A 21,334-nucleotide genomic window follows, 5' to 3' on the forward strand; every position below is an offset into this window, starting at 1 on the left:
ACCTCCACAGGCTTGTTTCCAGCAGAAACGGAGAGAACGCCGTTGGGTCACAGAGGAGCTGAACGGGTTTTGCGTCCAACTCACGGCCGGCTTCCAGCAGAAAGCTTTAATCAACCTTACAGACATCAGTACGAAAGCAGTAACTCAGATAGATTTGGTCCAATGGGGGTGCAGGTGGGAGCTGGCTCCGCCCACCTGAGACACCGTTCTGTGCCTGGCTCCACCCCCTGCAAGTCGCCATTTTGTTCCACCCACCATTTTGCAACTGGTCAAATGGCAGACCTTGGCGTTGTACTGAAAACCATAGTCAATCCCATAATAAGCCAGGCATCTGCCTTAACGGATGGCATGTGCGATTTCAGTGCAACTGCTAAGACTCTTCCAGTTCACCTCTGCTAGAGGGAGGGAAGGAATTCGTTGTGGTCAGTTTTTATTTATTTATTTATCGTTGCATTTTTATACCGCCCAATAGCTGAAGCTCCCTGGGCAGTTCACAAAAATTAAAACCATTCAAAGTAGAAAACAAACAGTATAAAAACATGATATAAAATATAATATAAAGTTTGGGGGTGCTCTTGGATCCAGAACTGTCACTTGAGGCACAGGTGAACTCAGTGGCAAAGAGCACCTTTTATCAGCTTAGGCTGATATACCAACTGCGCCCTTATCTGGACAGAGAAAGCCTAGCTGCAGTGATTCATGCTCTGCTAACCTCTCGTTTGGATTACTGCAATGCGTTATACATGGGGCTGCCTTTGAAAACGGTCCGGAAACTTCAACTGGTACAAAACAGGGCAGCACGCTTACTAACAGGGACTGGCCGACGAGACCACATCACACCAGTCCTTTTCCAGCTTCATTGGCTGCCAGTCCAGGTCCGGGCCCGATTCAAAGTGCTGGTATTGACATTTAAAGCCCTAAACGGCTTGGGGCCAGGCTATCTGAAGGAACGCCTCCTCCCATATGTACCTGCCCGGACCCTAAGGTCATCCTCAGGGGTCCTTCTCCGCGAGCCCCTGCCAAAGGAAGTGAGGCAGGTGGCTACCAGGAGCAGGGCCTTCTCTGCTGTGGCACCCCGGCTGTGGAATGAGCTCCTTAAGGAGGTTCGCTTGGCACCTACATTATATGCTTTTAGACGCCAGGTGAAGACCTTTTTATTCTCCCAGCATTTTAACAGTCTATAAATAAATTTTAACTTGGTGTTTTAAATTTGTAATTTTGCATTGCTGCTGTTTTTAACTGGTTGAGCTTTTATATTGTATTTTATATTATGGTTTTATACTGTTGTTTTATACTTTGAATGTTTTTAATTTTTGTGAACCGCCCAGAGAGCTCCAGCTATTGGGCGGTATAGAAATGAAATGAAATAAATAAATAAATAAATAAATAAATAATAAAAGCACAACCAGGATAAAATTAGCAGCGGTGCAGAAATACAAATTTAAAATACAAATTTAAAACAGCAAAGTTAAAATTAAATTTATAGACTGTTAAAATGCTGAGAGAATAAGAAGGTCTTCTCCTGGCACCTGAAAGAATATAGTGTAGGTGCCAGGCGAACCTCCTTAGGGAGCTCATTCCACAGCCGGGGTGCCACAGCAGAGAAGGCCCTGCTCCTGGTAGCCACCTGCCTCACTTCCTTTGGCAGGGGCTCACGGAGAAGGACCCTGAGGATGACTTTAGGGTACATAAGGGAGGAGGCGTTCCCTCAGATAGCCTGGCCCCAAGCCGTTTAGGGCTTTGAATGTTAATACCAGCACTTTGAATCAGACCTGGATTGGCAGCCACTGAAGCTGGAAAAGGACTGGCGTAATGTGGTCTCGTCGACCAGTCCCTGTTAGTAACCGGGCTGCCCTGTTTTGTACCAGCTGAAGTTTCTGGACCATTTTCTAAGGCAGCCCCACGTATAACGCATTGCAGTAATCCAAACGAGAGGTTATGGGAGCGTGGATAACTGTAGCTAGCATTCATCTAATTTTGTGCTTTCGAACTGAGATGCAAACTGAAATTTGGCGATCCTTTGAATTTCCCACCTCTAATCCTTTTGCAGCTGAGTTCTCCAAGCCAAAAAAGTGTAAACAATGCATTCATTCACGCAAATAATGTTCAAAAGGCATGGTGTTCGTAAAATTGAAGAAAATTTGCGCATTCAGCGAAACTGCTAACAGAAATGCATGAATGTAAGCCTATGCGGCAGGGCCTTGCTATTTACTGTTTTACTCTGTACAGCACCATGTGCATTGATGGTGCTATATAAAATAATAATAATAATAATAATAATAATAATAATAATAATAATAATAATAGGGGAAATGCACCCAGGAAGGCCCTATGCATTTTCAGGCAAACTCTTAAGACAACCCCTCCCTCAAAGTTTGAGGTGAACCCAACTTAAGGGCGGAAAATTTGGAGCAAAAGGAAACCAAAAAATCGAGAGATTTGCCTATCGCTGCACTTAACAACCATGTTACGTCTGTCTGTTTGGCCCTTCTCACACCACCTTCGACTCGCCCTGAAAATATTGTCTGCCTGCAGACAGCCAAAGATTGTTGAGGCTTTGCGTGTTCTTCGGATGTTTTACGGAGGTTTTGCTCTGCTTTGTTTCCGCTCTCTGTAGTCAAGACCAGGTTGAGCAAGAGCAGCCAGAAGCGCCGAAGAAGAAGAAGCGAGAATGGATTTGGCAGTGTTGACACCGACGACTCCATCTCTGTCGCCAGCAGCACCTGTCAAAACCTGGCACCTGGTCATGTATGCAAAGGTGCCCATTTAAAAACAATTATTGCAATTAAATTCTTTCCTCCATGGTGGGCCATTTTGCGGTCCCTTGAGGCTCACTGGGGAAGCTGGTAGCAAGATGAAGGCAGGAAGAAAGCGAGACCTTGGAGAGCTCCCAGTGAGTCCTGCTAGCTGGAGCTCTCTCCTGCTACGAGTATAGGAGGATGTTGTCTCAGCAGGGAGCTGAAGCCTTATGTAGGCTGATGAGTCCTGCTGTGGGGTCAGCTCTGTCCCTCTTAGTGGAGCAGACTACTGTTAAAGGGCCCTTGCTTGATTTTATAGCCTGAGACTTTTGCAAGGCTAGGGAGAAGCCTCATCTGGAAGCACCCAAGGTGTGTGTGTGTGTGAGTATGTATGTGTGTGTGAAACACAGAGACACCATAGGTGCGAGCAGCACATTTCATTAGGGTGTGCACCCAGGAAATTTTTATTAATTAATTTACTTTTAAAGGCAAGCATTTATTTGACTCATTATTTTTATTCATTTATTTATTAAACACTGTTCCATTGATGCTCTACTCCACATTCAGAGGGCTGTTGCAGGTGAAGGGGTGTGTGAATGAGGAGACATTTCTCAATCCCTGGCATTGGTGACACTGGCTGGGGGAGGGTCTTATGAGGCGATATTAGCCTTCGTGTTCCCTCCTCCTGGCCTCTTTGAAATGTGGCTCCCAGCAGAGAAACATTATTTCTTGAGACATTAGGGTGTGCCTGGGCACACCCAACACACCCCTTGCGCACGCCTATGAGAGACACAGGGTTTTTGGATTCAGGGAGCTAACTGTGTTTTGGGGTGCTGGCTGTCTCCCTGGGGACCTGACCTGGAAGCGGTGGACTTTGGCTCTCTATCAGAGTGTTTCAGCCACAGGCCTCCACCTAGGCCCAACATTGCAAGAACTGGGTCAGCCTTGCACCCCGCTGCTTTGCAGAGCGAGGCACGTGTCACGTTTCTCGTTCTCATTCTTTTTCGTACAATAAAAGATTCTACAGATGGAAGATCTGGGACTGACTACGAAATCCGTAACTCTAACAACAACAACTGCACAGAAGAAGAGGAGGAAGAAGAAGAGGAATTCTGTAAGTCGGGGCAAGCAGAAAGTAGATTAAGAACAACCAGTAGGTCTCTGTGTTGTTTTTTCTGCAGGATTGGCCAAGGTTTTCTAACCCCAGTAGTTAAAAGCAACTACAAAACTATAGTGACCACAAAACAGCTTTTCCTTCCCCGTCTCAGTTGTGCCGCTGGAAATCAGAAAGCCTCCAGAGGAAAGCTAGGAGGGGATGTTTGTGCAGAAGGAATGTGAGCTCAGTTGCAAAACTGCAAAATGATTTTAGAATCCCTCCTCCATAGCTGCTCGGAGGCAAGGCCAGAGACAGACTATATCGCACCTTAGGCAGGCATGTTCTGAAACCTCCACCCTGCCCCCCCCCCCCCGTGTGCGCGCGCGCCCGCTCCCAGCTTTGAAGCCGGGACGCTGGGGTTGGGGGTTGGGGCGGAGGCTTCGAAGCGGCGCGCCTGGAAGTGTCTTCCTGGCGCGCCATACTGAAGCCTCCGCCCCGCGCCCGCTCCTGGCTTCAAAGCCAGGACGCTGGGGTTGGGGGGCGGCAGCTTTGGAACAGCGCGCCCGGAAGCCGCTCTAGGAGAGCAGCTTCCAGGTGCGTCATTCAGCGCCCTTGTTTGCTTGGTGCTCTAGGCCGCCGCCTGAGTTGTCTCTATGGCAGCGCCGGCCCTGCTCGGAGGTGGATTTCAGATGCTTGGATATGTTGGCCGTCCCAGTATCCAGCTCATGGAGTGGCATGGGCGATTTGTTCCACCTCTTAGTCTGCCATCTTTTGCACCTGGCTCCGCCCCACGAATCCCTATTTTGGTGGAACTCAAAGGTTTTAGTAAAAAAACACACAATGCATCCGATGGACTTCACAAAGAACGGGGTTTACAAGCTAAAAACAGACAGAAGGGAAATGGAGCCATAGGAAAACAGGAGAAGACAGAGACTTAGTTACACTAGAGTAGCTGTCCCCAAACTGGTGCCTTCCAGGTGGCCATGTTGGCTTGATGGGGCTTGTAGTCCAAAACATCTGGAGGAAACCTTGTCGAAATCTGTAGTAGAGTACTGTTACTATGACAACTTTTTGGGGGTCAGTGGGTGCATTTGGAATTCTTGAGAGAGTGCCGTGGGGGCTCTCACAAAATGGCTGCTGTGTGAGTGTGTGTTTTCCATTCACAAAACGGCTGCCACAGTGGCTGCAGACAGTCACAAAATGCTCATTTCCCAGAAGGCAAACCGGGGAGACTAAAAGAAAAGCAATTTGGCCAAGAAGCTAAATGCGAGGCAAACATGGAGGTTCTGAGCTCCAAGAGATGAAACCTCTCTTTTATGGTCTGGTTCTTTTCCCCACTTCGTCCCTTGCAGACCTGCGGACCGAAATCGCTATCGTCTTGGACGGATCCGGGAGCATCGACCCTCCGGACTTCGAACGGGCCAAGAAGTTCATCTACGACATGATGAAGACCTTCTACGATAAGTGTTTTGAGGTGACTTCTTTATTTTATTTTTATTTTATTTTATTTATTACATTTTTATACTGCCCAATAGCCGAAGCTCTCTGGGCAGTTCACAAAAATTAAAACCATAATAAAACAACCAACATGTTAAAAGCACAAATACAAAATACAGTATAAAAAGCACAACCACAATAAAACCACACAGCAAAATTGATATAAGATTAAAATACAGAGTTAGAACAGTAAGATTTAAATTTAGTTAAAATTAAGTGTTAAAATACTGAGAGAATAAAAAGGTCTTCAGCTGGCGAAGAAAGGAGTACAGTGTAGGCGCCAGGCGGACATCTCTGGGGAGCTCATTCCACAGCCGGGGTGCCACAGCAGAGAAAGCCCTCCTCCTAGTAGCCACCTGCCTCACTTCCTTTGGCAGGGGCTCACGGAGAAGGGCCCCTGTAGATGATCTTAAGGTCCAGGCAGGTACATATGGGAGGAGGCGTTCCTTCAAATAACCTGGCCCCAAACCGTTTAGGGCTTTAAATGTCAATACCAGCACTTTGAATCGGGCCAGGACCTGAACTGGCAGCCAATGAAGTTGTAAAAGGACTGGCGTAATGTGATCTCGCCGGCCAGTCCCTGTTAGTAAACGGGCTGCCCTGTTTTGTACCAGCTGAAGCTTCCGGACCGTTTTCAAAGGCAGCCCCATGTATAACGCATTGCAGTAATCCAAACGAGAGGTTATCAGAGCGTGGATCACTGTAGCTAGGCTATCTCTATCCAGATAAGGGCGTAGTTGGTAAATCAGCCTGAGCGATAAAAGGTGCTCTTTGCCACTGAGTTCACCTGTACCTCAAGTGACAGTTCTGGATCCAAGAGCACCCCCAAACTACAGACCTGATTCTTTAGGGAGAGTGCAACCCCGTCCAGGACAGGGCAAACATCACCTCGCCGGACAGATGAATCACCCACTAACAGTACCTCCGTCTTGTCTGAATTGAGTCTCAGTTTGTTAGCCCTCATCCAGTCCATTACCGTGCCCAGGCACGGGTTCAGAACAGCCACTGCCTCACCTGGGTTTGATGAAAAGGAAAGGTAGAGCTGGGTATCATCCGCATATTGATGACACCTCAGTCCACATCTCCAGATAACCTCCCCCAGCGGCTTCATGTATATGTTAAACAGCATAGGGGATAAGATAGAGCCCTGCGGAACCCCATGGCTTAGGAGCCACGGCACAGAGCAATAATCCCCCAGCACCACCTTCTGGAATCGGCCATCCAAGTAGGATGGGCAGGGGGTTGGACTCGATGGCCTTGTAGGTTCCTTCCAACTCTGCTATTCTATGATTCTACCTCTGGACTTCTTCCACTTTTGCCGGCGATTCTACACCTGGCAGCACATTGGCTGAATTTTATTTTGACAGTTGTGCCTGCTGGGACATCTGGAGCAGCAGAAAACCAAATAGTCTCCTCTGTCGCCTGCGTGGGGCAAACCATCTTCAACTATTTCTTTGGCCCACTACATTCATAGTGTCCACTTCTCCAGTTTCCAGGGCTTCTTTTCCCCTGGTCTTTTAATTATTTTTTATGTATTTGGTTTATATTGTGTTGTTGTACTAACATTGTTCCACGCTTCGATCCAAAGGAAGAGGCAAGTAAGAACTAACTAAATAATAATAATAATAATAATTAATAATAATTTCCTGAATTTGTTTGGCATGCTTCTTCCTCTGAAAGAGTCCAGTCAATAGCAGCTAGAGAAAATTTTGCCCGCCCCTTCCCTGCTGTGATATCACAGTAGCTCAACCAATCACAGCAGCTCAACTATTTCTTGACACATCGTCATATAGGCCGCTGTCCCTTCCCTCTTGTTCACGCCGTTTCCTTTCGTTCCAGTGTGTTTTTGCCTTGGTCCAATACGGAAACATCATCAAAACGGAATTTGACCTGCGGGACGGCAGGAAAGATGGCCCCGCCTTGGAGAAAGTGCCGGGCGTTACGCAAGTGTGCAGCGTCACCCGGACGGCGTCTGCCATCCAACATGTCCTGTGAGTTGTGAAATGAAACAATACGCTCAATGCCTGAGGCAGGAGGTGGGGGGAACGCAGCGCAAAAAGCAAAACAACAAAGAATTAAAAACAGCCCAAAATAAAGCCAAGAGAAAATCATCTCAACACCAAAAACCAAATCAAAACCAGCAACAGAATAAAAGACTGAAAGCATTCGAAACAGTCCTTTAAATGCTTGGGGGAAGAAAAAGCTGGAAAGATCATATCGTATTTGCTAGCCGTGAGCCTCCGCAGGGAGAGCCTTTCACCAGTGGGATGCCAACACTGAAAAGGCACCAACCTAAAATGTAGTGTCTGGTTCCCTGTAACCTCCAGAGGATATTTTGCAAACCGGACTGTTCTTATCTACTACAGAGATTCTATCTTCAACCCGAACTATGGGTCCCACAAGAAAGCTGTCAAGATCATTGTCGTGTTGACGGATGGGGAGATATTATTGGACAATTTGACATTAGAAGCGGTGATCCATTCGTCCAGCATGGCGGGCATCGAGCGTTACGCCATCGGGGTAAGGGCTGAATTCTGCCAGGGTTCTTAAAAGAAAGAAAGAAAGAAAGAAAGAAAGAAAGAAAGAAAGAAAGAAAGAGGTTTCTCTAGTGGAGGAGGAGAAGTGCAGGGCAATTCATGGCAGGGGTCCCCCCCCCAATGTTTGGGTCAGCGGGCACCTGTGGAATTTTGATAATGTCATGGGCGCTCTAACAAAATGGCTGCCATGGAGGGTGGGGCTTGCCCATGCACAAAATGGCTGCCATGCTGGCAGCTCACAGGAACACTGGTTTTCCTAGGAGGCAAAGTGGTTAGAGAAAGAGAAAAATATAGATTATCCCTGTGCTCATTAAGGCAGGAACGTGTCTGTTTGGCTTCTGCGCTCCCATGTTCATTCGCCATGTATGGTGGCCGTGTTCGATAAACAGCAGGCCGTCAAGATCTGCCTCTTCTTATTATTTACCGGGGCGTTCCCACTAGGTTGGGGAGGCATTCAACAAACCAAAAGCCCTCGAGGAGCTGCGCTTGATCGCCTCGGATCCGGACGACCGACATCTCTTCCGAGTGACCAACTATTCGGCTCTGAACGTGCTTCTTTCCACGCTGCAGCAGAAAATTATCGGCATAGAAGGTAAGGAAGGAGGGCAAAGGGACATTGGGGGTGTCTTTTCAGGCTGGGGGAGCCACCGTCTCAGGGGCTGCATTCCTCTGGTGGGTGGAGCCATTGGGAAAGGGGCGGGGACAAAAGTCCCCAAAGTCCCACCTATTTAAACTGAACTCTTTTTTGAGATGGTCAGAAGACTTATTCAATAAAGGTATTCAAACTTAACTCTGAATGCCAGTGACGATACCTTAGGAGAGGCATTTCCCCAATTTTAGAAGAGGGGGAAGCAGCACAATTGGTAGTTGGGAGAAAGGGGCGGAGCCAGGGAAAGGGGCGGGGCATTCTGAGGACTGCCCCCCAAAGGACTGGATTGGGACCCCCAGGCCTGAGTTTCAGCCTCACTGGTTGAGGCTCTTCTCCCAACGACTCCTTTCTGTCAGGTCTGCCAATGTCTCCCTCCTGCCTAGGATTGTCTTTTTTGACTGTCAGCATCTCTCCAGGGTCTCCAGAAGAGAAAAAGGCCTTTTCTGTCACCTTTTAACTGGGATTGATATCGATCCATCCATCCATCTATCTATCTATGTATTCATCCATTTCATTTCTGTACCACCCTACAGCCGAAACTCTCTCTGAGCTGTTTGCAAAAATTAAAACTTTAAAGTACAATTAAAATATAAAATGTGGAAACTTATATTGCATGATGAGCCACTGCGAGGTTCATCCCACATACATGCTTCCCTCAGTTCTTTCGCGGTAGTTTTTGTTTTTGCTACCAGGAGACTGCAATCCTTTGCAAACCAGGAAGTGAGTTTAAGGAGGGAAATGTAAAAAAATCATTAAAAAATCAACAGATGACCCAATCCAATTCAAATTTGGTATGCTTAAAGCTCTCCCTAATATCTATTACTGTGCCAATTTTGGTGCCTTTATCTTTAAAGCTTACGCAGATGTAAGCATTTGTTTAAAATCCTGCTCCTGTGCCCCAGTGGCGGCTCGGAAGATACGGTCAAAAAGTAGGGGCTAAATACGGCAAATCTTTTGGCTTTATTGCACAATTAAGGCAGGATGCCTGGGAGTGCTTCACAATCAAAGCAGATTATAAGGTGGAAAACGTCTGAGTCCTTTGCATGCAATTCACAGTGATGGCACAGTATAACGCTGGTGTGATAAAGCTCAATATCAAAGTACAGCCAGGATAAAACCCGAGCAGCAATGCAGAAATTTAAAATGCAGAATGAAAACAGCGGAGCTAAAAGACAAGGATGTTCAAATGCTAAAATACTGGGGGAAATAAAAAGGTCTTCTGGCACCAAAAGGAGCACAACGCAGGCGCCAGGCAAAGCTCTCTGGGGAGCTCATTCCGCAGCTGGGGTGCCACAGCAGAGAAGGCCCTCCTTCTGGTAGCCACCTGCCTCACTCCATTTGGCAGGGGATCACAGAGAAGGACCCCAGAGGATGATCTTAGGGTCTGGGCAGGTCCTTATCTAGGACGGTATTTACACTGGCTGCCGGTGATACTCCGGGGGTTTTCCCATCAGCTGATCCTTTTTAAGCAGTGAGGCCCAAAGTCGAACCTTGGACCTACAGCACATCTGCTGTACCCCTGAGCTATGGTCCCTCCTGAAGCAATCTCTCTCCTGTTCTTCCTCTGACCCTCAGGTACGGCCGGCGACATCCTGGAATTTGAGCTGGCTCAAAGCGGCTTCAGTGTCCACCTCTTGGATGAGGTGAGTGGTCTCCTAGTTGACGTCGTCCGTGGGGCAGTGAATCCGCTCTGGGTTTCAGTCAGAACCAGCCACAACTCTAAAGGAGGTGTCCAAGGTGTGGAACCTCTTTCTAAAACCTGATGGTTTCTGTGATCACAAAACCGCTTTTAATGTGGTGTTTTATCCTTTTCATCTGTTCCTGTTCACCGCTCCGGAATCAGTTTCGATCTGGAGCGGCAGATAAAAGTTGCAAACAAGGCAATAACAGATATGTCTCCGATGGGTGCCTAAAAATCAGAATTGTTGGTGCAGGTCTACTCTCAGGGGGAAGGTAATTCAACAGAGCGGGTGCCACCACGCGAAATGCCCTGCTCTGAACAACCCCGAAGCGGAACCGTGAGATGCGTTGAACGACAGTTCCCATCCTCCCCGGCATTTTTATTTAGGGTTAGAAGACTTACCCTGACTTAGCCTGGGCTTCGTTCTTGCCTCTTCAGAACTATATTCTGTTTGGCGCCGTGGGGGCCTTCGACTGGTCCGGAGGCGTCCTTCGATACGACGTAGCAAGCGGAGTCGCGGTTTTCTTGAACGAATCGAAGGAGGAGACGGACGCCCGAAACGGTTATCTAGGTAACTGCGTGGCCGCAGGCCAAAAGGCCGTCATTCTCCAGCCCTTTGTCCTGAACAGCTTTCGCTTTGGATGGATGGTTTCTTCCGGGGGCGGCACGATCCATCGAGAGCATGAAAACAAACAGATCAATACAACCTTCGGCCAGAAAGAAGGACATAAAGATGTTGTCAATTTGTTTCGGGGCTTTGTTGCTGGCAAGGCCGTTTATCCTCATAGATTAGAATTTATCTTTGGGATCGTTTCCAGTTTCATTCCGGCACCTCTGCCATTATATTCACCTCTCTTCTCCAAGTGGTACAAGTTTAGGAACACTGCAATCTGCCTTAAACCGAATCATCGAATCATATCATAGAATAGCAGAGTTGGAAGGGGCCTACAAGGCCATTGAGTCCAACCCCCTGCTCAATGCAGGAATCCACCCTAAAGCATCCCTGACAGATGGTTGTCCAGCTGCCTCTTGAATGCCTCTAGTGTGGGAGAGCCCACAACCTCCCTAGGTCACTGATTGCATTGTCGTACTGCTCTAACACTCAGGAAGTTTTTCCTGATGTCCAGCCAGAATCTGGCTTCCTTTAACTTGAGCCTGTTATTCCATGTCCTGCACTCTGGGAGGATTGAGAAGAGATCCTGGCCGTGTGACAACCTTTTAAGTATTTGAAGAGTGCTCTCATGTCTCCCCTCAGTCTTCTCTTCTCCAGGCTAAACCTGCCCAGTTCTTTCAGTCTCTCTTCATAGAGCTTTGTTTCCAGACCCCTGATCATCCTGGTTGCCCTCCTCTGAACACGATCCAGCTTGTCTGTGTCCTTCTTGAATTGTGGAGCCCAGAATTGGACGCAATACTCTAGATGAGGCCTAACCAGTGCCGAATAGAGAGGAACCAGTACCTCACGTGATTTGGAAGCTAGTACCAGCCTGATCCGCAAAATATTGGTATCAGCAAAGCACTGACACTACCTTTCAAATCTTAAATATTGAGTTTGTTCTGACTCTATACTGTTAGCTTCACCCTACCCGGTGCCTGTTTACACTTCCCTGTGCCTGTTTGCATTCTCTTTCCCTCCTTATTGTTTACTACAACTTTATTAGATTGTAAGCCTATGCGGCAGGGTCTTGCTATTTACTGTGTAATCTGTACAGCACCATGTACATTGATGGTGCTATATAAATAAATAAATAATAATAATAATAATAATAATAATAATAATAATAATAATAATAATAAAATGGTTTGGGATCAAATTACGCAAAGTATGAGCCTGGGATCTTTTAGGAGGTCTTCTTCACGGTCTTTCCAAAACCGTTCCAACATTCTGCATCCAATTGGCCATCTTCAATTTGAAGTTGCCCCTTCCATCTTTCACTAGCAACATTATTTAACCCTTTTAGTACCAGATGATGTTGATGATGATTTACAATATTTATATACCGCTCCATATCTAAAATAGATTCCGGAGTGCAGCATATAGGAATAAAACAGTGAAAGAGAAAGAAGATAAAAATAGCAAATTAAAGTTGTTCAATTTAACAAAGCACCAATAAAATCAGTGGCTGGTCAGTTGAGGAAGGCTTCCTGGAACAGAGTTGTTTTCAGGAGATGACAGAAACAAGTCTAGTGTTGGTGCCTGCCTGACCTCCAGGGGTCAGGGGCAGGGAGTTCCAAAGAGGACGGGCCACCACACTAAAGGCTCTTCTCCTGGTGGACTCCAGCCGGGCCAAAGGTCCATGTGGGACCGCCGGGAGCATGCCCTCCAATGCCCTCAGTGACCAGGCAGGTCTGTAAGAGAGAAGGCGCTCTCTCGGGTATCCTGGTCCCAAGTTGTTTAGGGCTTTGTATACTAGTACTAGATTAACACTCCTTTTCAATGTGGGGCCATTTGCAACCCCCTGGAGGGTTTTATTGCGTCTCCAGGCAGGCCGCATTTGGCACCCGGGCCGACGTTTTACAACCCTGCCATCCATTAAAAAAAGGATACGCTAAAGACATCCCTGAAGACAAAGGTTAAATGAGCCGTTATTATCTGACGAGTTGTCCTTCATGTGTGAATGTCTTTCTTTGACCCCATGTACCTTCCGCTTCTGGTCTGTTCCATGCCAGGCTACAGCGTGGGCTCAGTCAAGACGTCACGGGGCCCTTTGATCGTGGCAGGGGCCCCTCGGCGCAACATGACGGGGACAGTCCTGGTGTTCGAAGGCGTTCACTTAAAGCAAAGACTGCCTGGCGAGCAGGTAGGAGTTTTGGGTGTGTGTGTTGGCTTCGGCTGTTCTCCCCATTTGCCGTAAGACCATTGAGGGGTTCATCGCATGAAGCTAAACGTTGGGGAGATTCGGGACAGAGAAAACGAAGGACCTTTTTCACACAAACTACGGAACTCACTGCCACAAGATGCCGTGACGGCCACCACTTTGGAGGGGCTTTAAAAGGGGGTTGGGCAAATAAACCATCAGCAGCTACTAGTCCTCATGGGTATATGCTACTTCCAGTATCAAGAGGCAGTAGGCCTATGTGCACCAGTTGGTGAGGAACATGGGCGAAAGGGTGCTGCCGTGCTCATATCCTGCTTGTGGGTCGCTGGTCCACAGCTGGTTGGCCACTGGGCTAGATGGACCCTTGGGCTGATCCAGCAGGGCTCTTCTGATGTTCTTATCTATCTAGAGAGATCTCTATGCCTCTGCCTTCCTGCCTGCCTTCCTGCCTTCCTCTTTACAGATCTATCTACCTATCTATGCCTTCCTTCTTCCTGGTGGCTAAAGTGTCAGACTGGGGGTTGGGAGATCCGGGTTCTAGTCCCCACTCAGCCATGGAAACCCACTGGGTGACTTTGGGCCAGTCACAGACTCTCAGCCCAACCTCCCTCACAGGGTTGTTGTGGTGAGGATAAAATGGAGAGGAGGATGACGTATGCTTCCTTGGGTGCCTTGGAGGAATAAAGGCGGGATATAAAATGCAAGAAATAGAAAAATAGAAATAGATCTATCTAAATCCTCAGAACAAACCTGTGAGGTAGGTTTGGGCTGAGAGAGAGAGAGAGAGAGAGAGAATTGCCAACTAGTAAGTTCAGTGGCTGAGAGGGAGGATTTGAACCCAGGTCCAATGCTCTATCCATAAGATCACATGGGGAGTGCTTACAGAAAGCAGCAGCAATGCACACGGGGTGTGTGTGTCTGAAAGCTGTCGTGGGCCGTTTATACACCGTCAAATCCAGGCTCCCGTAAGCACACGGGCGTCGTTCAATGACGTTCCTCCGCCTCCTGCCATCTGCCCTTTCAAGGTGATTTTTCACTGCCTGTTTGTAACGTCTTGAGGTTGCTGACGCTTGTGGCGGCGCACGAAGTGAAACGTCTTGCATGCAGGCGGAGGCGGTGAGATTAGGTGGCACTTTGCTGACATAGTAGATTTTGGTGAGGCTGTAGTAAGAGCAGAACATGTCCCGTTGACTGGGCAAGTGGTCCGAAATGCAGTCATTCGGTGCTCCCCACGTCTACCTCGGATCCGTATAATTTTCCGGGTTTGTAAACCGTCCACAGTTTGGTGTAAACAAACAAGCAAACTTAAGCCCTTGATGCTCCAAGGTATCCCAAAGGAAAACTGACGGGTGTCACCTGCGTCATTTATGCAAATATGCATCGGTTTGCTAAATCTGCAAGACATTACTCCAGTCAAGGGTTGAGGGGATGGAAGAAGCAGGACTTGGAACCCGGCCCTGTGAAGGTACTGTTCAGTTCTCTCTAGCCCTACACATCCAAAGACCGAGCTCTGCCACTCGATTTCAAGGCTGCCCTTGCCGTCTTAAGGACTAGAACCCTGCTTTGTCTCTGTTTGCTTTCAAAAACAACAACGAAAAAGCGAGATCCTTGAGCTGTTGTCCCGGCGGAAGCACACGGTGCTTTAAATTGCTGCTGTTTCCATACCTGCTGGAAATCCGATTGTATTTCTTCAATGTTGTTTGTCTTGAGCTCTCAAGATTAAAAAAAACAACTTAAATTGATCATATAAAAATAAAAATGTGAAAGAAAACAGGGAATCCTTCAGCATCTTGGATGGAGTTCTGCAGACTTCCCGCGGGCGTTTCTTCAGTCCCCAACTTGATACCGCTAGGTATCTGGGGACTACTATTCCCATTACTGATGGGAGTTGTAGTCCAAGACATCTGGGTGGACACCAAGATGAGAGAGATTGTGTTTGAGGATTCTTTGCCTGTCTTTCCTTTGACCACAGATTGGGTCCTACTACGGCTCGGAACTCTGTACGTTGGACATCAACAAGGATGGGAGGACAGATTACCTCCTTGTCGGAGCCCCGTTTTTCCACATACACGGAGAGGAAGGAAAGGTTTACCTTTATCACCTGGAGAAGCAGGTAATAGCCCTTTGGTAATCTATCGAAATGCTTTGCTGAAATTCGGAGTTAATCTAAACGGTTGAGTGGGATTTTTTTTCCTTTTCCCTCCTCATCCCTTGATCCTTGTGTGTCGGGCCTTTTTAGATTGTAACAAAGGACAACCTTGTTTTACGAAGAGAATGTAAGCAATTGCAGGAGCCTTTTTTTGGTTGAGGAGGAGAAGGAAGGAGAGCAAGCAAGCAGTTTAAAGCATTCTGTGCTGATGGCAACAGGGACAAACTGCTTGGAACTCATCTTTTCTGCTTTTTCCGCTTCTCCCCCCATCCCCAGACTAACCAGTTCGCTCCAGTAGGACACTTAAGGGGCCTCCCAGCATTCCCTTTTGCGCGGTTTGGGTTTGCCATGGCTGACATCGGAGATTTTGACGCCAATGGTTTCAGTGACGTCGCCATCGGCGCACCGCTCGAAGGCCACGAATTGAACCCCGGCTCTTCCGGCAGCGTTTACATCTTTAACGGTGGCCAGGATGGGATCCGAAGTTCCTTCTCCCAGGTAGGAGAGCCTTGTGCCACCATCTCTCTCTCTCTCTCTCTCTCTCTCACACATACACAGAAAGACTAACTGGCCCTGTTATAAGGCAGAGTGGAGCAATGTCCTCAGGTGGGAGACGTGGCAGGCAGGCAGGCAGCACTGGCATGTCCCCCGGTTGTTCCACCTGTGCCCCCCACCCCTAGGAGGGAAGAGCTGTGGATCTCTGCCCTGCCCTGCCATCGCTAAGCTAGCCTGGTGCCCTTGGGGTGGAGTGGAGGACGCTTTCTCATTGCCAGGGTTGTGGTAAGATTCAATTCCCAAGTCCAGTTTCATAAAATGAAACACTTTGACACTTTGCTGCCTGGGGCAAAGGACAAAATGCCCCCCCCCTCCATTTTATGATAACCAGCGTTTGTAACCAGCCTACTAGACCAGCGTTTGCCAGACTTCTGATGGCTGAGACGCCTCTCCTTTTCCCCCTTTTTCTTGCCAAAGTAAAATGGGATCTCCCTTCACTTTTGCGTGCAAGAAGGGCTTAATTTTAGAGTCCCTCTTCAATTCCCCAATGTGCCCCCAAATCCTTCTCTTGGCTACTCCTGATTTTGTTTACGTTTTATTTCTCAAGATCGTTTTTGCGGAGTGCCGCTCTCCAGTACCACCTTTATTGGGGTTTTACAATGAAAAGTAAATTATGTAAATCACACACATACATATTTCTCCCTTTTCCCTTCCAGAGGATTACAGCGGCAGAAATGGGCTTGCCGGGACTCATGTATTTTGGAAGGTCTGTTTCTGGGGGTTTGGACTTCACGGAGGACGGACTCCCAGACCTCGTTGTTGGATCTTTAGGCAACGTGGTTTTGCTCCGGTAGGTAGTTCTCCAAGAGGGAGACACGGGTGTAAATGCCCTCTTCATTTGAGTATTTCTGATGCCGCTAGAAGATCTGACATCGGTAGAGACTCAGATGTCTGGGTGTGTGTGTGTGAATCCACTCTGGGTTTCAATTAGAACCAGGCAGAACTCCAAAGGAGCTTTCCAAAGTGCTGAAATTTTTTGAGGGGGTTCAGAACCTTTGAGATCTCCTTTAGAGTCCTGGCTAGTTCTGACTGAAACCCAGCATGGATTCACAGGCCCAGTGACATCTGAGCCACCAGCCTCCACGGCCTGCCATCGAAAAAAATGTTGCCGTTTGTAAAAGTTGAAACCAGTGCATGAAATAAATTGGGGGGGGGGGGACATTCCAGCGATTTACTGGAGGGAGAGAAAGCAAAGAAAGAAAGAGGAAAGAGTGGAGACCATCTTTTATGAATTGGGATTAGTAAATTATAGCCCATTCCAAACCTTTTCTGCACTGAAAGCAACGCTTAAGGAATGACGTGATTTTAAATGTGCGTCTGTGCCTCCCCCCTCCATTTTTACTCTACAGTAGGTGCAGGGTCCCTGATCCAGATTAGGAAAGCACCCATACTTCCCACACTACAGTCCCAATCTGGATCGGGGAGCCCGTGCACTTACACTAGAGTAAAAATGAGAAAAAGATGTAGTTGTCAGACATAAGAAGAACATAAGATGCTGGATCAGACCGAGGGTCCATCTAGTCCAGCACTCTGTTCACACAGGGGCCAACCAGCCATCGGCCAGGGATGAACAAGCAGGACATGGTGCAACAGCACCCTCCCGCCTATGTTCCCCAGCAACTAGTGCACACAGGCTTACTGCCTCGGATACCGGAGGTAGCACACAACCATCAGGGCTAGTAGCCATGGATAGCCTTCTCCTCCAGGAATTTATCCAACCCCCTTGTAAAGCTGTCGAAATGGGTGGGCATCACTACATCTTGTGGTAGGGAGTTCCACAATTTAACTCTGCACTGTGTGAAGAAATCCTTCCTTTCCTCTGTCTTGACTCTCCCCCCAATCAGCTTCATGGGAGGACCCTGTTGGGTTCTAGCATTATGGGAGAGGGAGAAAAATGCCCCCTCTCCACCTTCTCCACACCAGGCATCATTTTGTGCACCTCTGTCCTGTCTCCCCTTAACTTCCTTTCCCCCCAAGCTAAACCATCCCAGCTGTTGTCACCTTCTCTCCTAGGGGAGATGCTCCGGTCCCTTAACACATTCACAGTCAGGTCTGTTTCAGCCTTAAGACGTCATCTGTTTTCACTTGCTTTCTCGGGGGTTGCAAACACTGACCGTTTTGCTTTTCTGACCAGTTCGCGGCCGGTTCTTCGCTTGGAGCCCAACATGCGTTTTACCCCAGCGAGGATATCCAACTTCCACAACAGCAGCATTGCCGCCGCCAAATTGTGCTTTGACAGCGCTTTCCCTCTAGATGCCGCGCAACCAGGTAATGAAAACAGGAGACAAATAAGCAGGCCAGACGACAGGTAAGTATTCGGCACCCTTGAGATGTATGGGTCCCTCCAGAAAGGTCCCAGAGGCAATAATTCTAAACTGAAACAAAGGTCTAAGTTGGGGTGGGCTGTTTCTGGCCCTCCAGATGTTGTTGGATTTCAAGTCCCAACCTTCCTCGCCGTTGCCTACGCTGTCAAGGGCTGATGGGAGTTGCAATTCCACAATATGAACAACTCCGCATACTTCCAGACACTAGGGGGCGATAAAGAATAGGTTGCATCAACAGATGCTTGTCTTGTTCAGCCCCCTTGTTGTCTCATCAGTTCGTTTCTCCTATTCCTTCCTTCCTTCTTCTCCTCTTGCCTCTACAACAAAGCCCATGTGCTGTATCCCGAGAGGAAGCATGTAACCATAACTCATGCCTTCACTTACTTCCGCTTACACACCCAGCTTTAGGTTTGTGTGTGAAGTTAAATAGTGTTAGATCGCCTTCTCTGAGAATGAGTATAAAACCAGTAAAAAAAAGTAAATTGGCTTGAACTTCTGCGTTTATTGCTTCCTATACTAAATGCTGTGTTGCCACGCTTTCTCGATCTAAAGCAACTCTGCTGTCTGTCGCACCAGGCTTCCCAACATAGCCCACGCCCTGTCCTAAGTGATATTTCTGCTGGCATGAGTAAATCACGCAGCACTGTCGAACTGCACTTCTTTGTTTATTTAATACTTAATTTATAAATGTTGATGTGTACCCTGCTACGACAATGAAAATAATGCACAGCACCCAACTTAAGAACTCTTTCAGCAACTCTTTTCAGCAACAGACCAGCTTCAGTTTCAGTTGTTTTAAATCCGTTACAATATTGTACATCTTTGCATCGCTGCTACGTTTTATTTCAGTTTTTCCTTCTGGTTTATACTATAGTTTTAAACTCTGAAACTTTTATATTGTATTTCATAGTTTTAATTGTTGTGAAGTGCCTAGGAACGTCAAAAATAAATAAATAAAATAATATATACATGCCAAAGGTGTGTTTGAATAACCCGCCACCTCCCGGACATCTTCTCCATTCTCCAAGGGGTCCGTAACCTTCTAGTTCACTACACTGTGGATTTGGACGTTGAAATGGAAAAGAAGAGGGCGCAGTTTGAAGACCACACGGCCGCCACCAGCGGCGTGATCTCCTACGCTGAGAATTTGTGTTCTGAACTGCAGCTCCACATCCTGGTAAGGGTCTAAGGAACCGAAGCTGACGATACTGAGGAATCCCGTCTTAGCAAAGGCTGCCATCTTGGACGGTATGGTGGAGTTTCTCCAGATCACAAATGGGGTTTGAGAGAGGCCCAGGTTTGGTTGTAAAGTTGGCCAAGGATAGGTCTGTTAACAGTAGGGTGACCCTATGAAAAGGAGGACTGGGCTCCTGTATCTTTAACAGTTGCACAGAAAAGGGAATTTCAGCAGGTGTCATTTGTACATATGGGGAACCTGGTGAAATTCCCTCTTCATCACCACAGTTAAAGGTGCAGGAGCTATACTAGAGTGACCAGATTTAAAAGAGGGCAGGGCACCTGCAGCTTTAACTGTTGTGATGAAGAGGGAATTTCACCAGGTTCCCCATATATACAAATGACACCTGCAGACATTCCCTTTTCAATACAACTGTTAAAGATACAGGAGCCCGGTCCTCCTTTTCATAGGGTCACCCTAGTTCACAGCTATGAGTTCAACGGCACCTCTTGGCTTAGACTCTGCAGCCTTCCTCAACCTGGGGCGCTCCAGATGTGTTGGACTGCATCTCCCAGAATGCCCCAGCTGGCTGGGGCATTCTGGGAGTTGTAGTCCAACACATCTGGAGCGCCCCAGGTTGAGGAAGGCTGGCTTAGAGACATGCTACCACTCAGTATCCCATGCTGGGGACAATGAACAGGGGAAGGAATTAGAACTCTCTGGTCTCATTTTATATGTGAAGGAGGCAGGAAAGGAAGGCAGGGAAGAGGGTTCATCTCCCCTTGCCCGCAGGCTCCTTTTATTAGAACGCTCAAGTTTCACTTTTTAGGTGAAGGAGGCCGGCATGCGGATAAACAAACATGGCTTGCCTCCTCCCTCTGCCGCCTTGCTGCTCTAACAGGCCCAGATTGTTTGTTGGCTTAAATCTGGTTTTCTCTCTCCCCCGTTTCGCCCCCGTTTTATGCCAGCCCTGCAACGCCAACTGTTTCGCCAGCATCGTTCTCAGGCTCCGCTACCAGCTTCGTGACTTGGAGGAAGACCCGAGTTCTCCCACGGCCGTGCTCGATGCCTCTCAGGACTCTGAGCTGTGCTTCCAGGTAAACGAGACGTACGCAGCCTTGTTTGTTTCAGAGTGGAGCTCCCCTAAGACAGGCATGCAGGGACACCCCTTCTCTCTCCCCCCTACGTGGGAGGCTGCTGCGGGAGGGACGGATCTCTTTTGCCATAGGTCGGAACGGGTTGCTCGCAGAGGGCTTTGGAAACCGTTCGGAGGGCCGCATCTGGTCCGAGGGCCGTATCTGCCCACCCCTGCTCTAAGACAGGGGTGTCGGGACTTATTCGGCCCCAGGGGTGAATTTTATTTCAAAGACGCTCTCAGGGCCCGCATACCAGTGGCAGGCAGGTGGGGCAGGAAGGCAAAGAGGACAGAGAAGAAGGAGGGGGGGAAACCCCAGAGGCCAGGCGTATTTTAGCTTGAGAGCTCTTCCTGACGGTAATTAAGCCACAAGAAAGGCACTTCAACCGTTTAGAATGGGTGGAAATTGCAAATATTTGGGAAACCATCAGGATTGGAGGACGAGCACACGGCCTTCTGGGAAATCCCAGAGTGCCGGATTGGGAGCGCAGAAGGCACCTGAAAAGGGTCCGTGCACTCTCCAACATGGTTCCCCCGTGCAATTCTTTTGGCTGTTGTTTGTGAACTCCAAGCCCTTCCCCTACAAGGGTGGAATTTCCAGAAGCCAGAAAAACTCTCTGGATTTTGCAGGGAGATGTTAGCACCTGCATTTTCTTCTCTTCTTGCATCTTCTCCGGGCCGAGGAACAGGAAGCATAAGAAAAGGATAAAGTCTGGATGTTGTAGGGACAACAGGACGCGGCGTCCCTCTTTCTGCTGGTTTTGTAAAGAATTTGTAAAGAATTTTGGCTGATGCAGCTTCTTAACCAGCTAGACCAGGAGCTGCATTTTCCAAATTCTCTGTCCGTCTCTCTTCCACAATTTTTAAAAGCGCAGGAGCTCCGTCCGAACCGACACCCGAGTTGCCTAATGAAAAGGCTTCAGTTGCCCGATTCAGTTTGGCTTCAAAACTTTATGCAGTAGCATTTTTTTAAAAAAGCC

At 48.0% G+C, this 21,334-nt stretch overlaps 1 protein-coding gene across 1 annotated transcript in view; it reads left to right on the plus strand.

Annotated features, from left to right (window-relative positions):
* The first annotated feature begins 4,053 nt into the window (after nucleotides 1–4,053).
* The window catches only part of ITGAE (integrin subunit alpha E), a 36,958-nt gene continuing 19,677 nt past the window's right edge, over nucleotides 4,054–21,334 (plus strand). Inside the window, exons 1-14 of the mRNA XM_063146784.1 lie at nucleotides 4,054–4,072; nucleotides 5,187–5,308; nucleotides 7,171–7,322; nucleotides 7,698–7,851; nucleotides 8,310–8,460; nucleotides 10,093–10,160; nucleotides 10,637–10,769; nucleotides 12,866–12,996; nucleotides 14,987–15,127; nucleotides 15,440–15,661; nucleotides 16,375–16,508; nucleotides 17,853–17,986; nucleotides 19,071–19,219; nucleotides 20,188–20,316. Coding sequence (XP_063002854.1) covers nucleotides 4,054–4,072; nucleotides 5,187–5,308; nucleotides 7,171–7,322; nucleotides 7,698–7,851; nucleotides 8,310–8,460; nucleotides 10,093–10,160; nucleotides 10,637–10,769; nucleotides 12,866–12,996; nucleotides 14,987–15,127; nucleotides 15,440–15,661; nucleotides 16,375–16,508; nucleotides 17,853–17,986; nucleotides 19,071–19,219; nucleotides 20,188–20,316 — 1,839 coding nt within the window. The remainder of the gene's footprint in view (nucleotides 4,073–5,186; nucleotides 5,309–7,170; nucleotides 7,323–7,697; nucleotides 7,852–8,309; nucleotides 8,461–10,092; nucleotides 10,161–10,636; nucleotides 10,770–12,865; nucleotides 12,997–14,986; nucleotides 15,128–15,439; nucleotides 15,662–16,374; nucleotides 16,509–17,852; nucleotides 17,987–19,070; nucleotides 19,220–20,187; nucleotides 20,317–21,334) is intronic.

Source organism: Elgaria multicarinata, chromosome 22 (genome assembly GCF_023053635.1).
Source record: "Elgaria multicarinata webbii isolate HBS135686 ecotype San Diego chromosome 22, rElgMul1.1.pri, whole genome shotgun sequence".
NCBI lineage: Eukaryota > Metazoa > Chordata > Lepidosauria > Squamata > Anguidae > Elgaria > Elgaria multicarinata.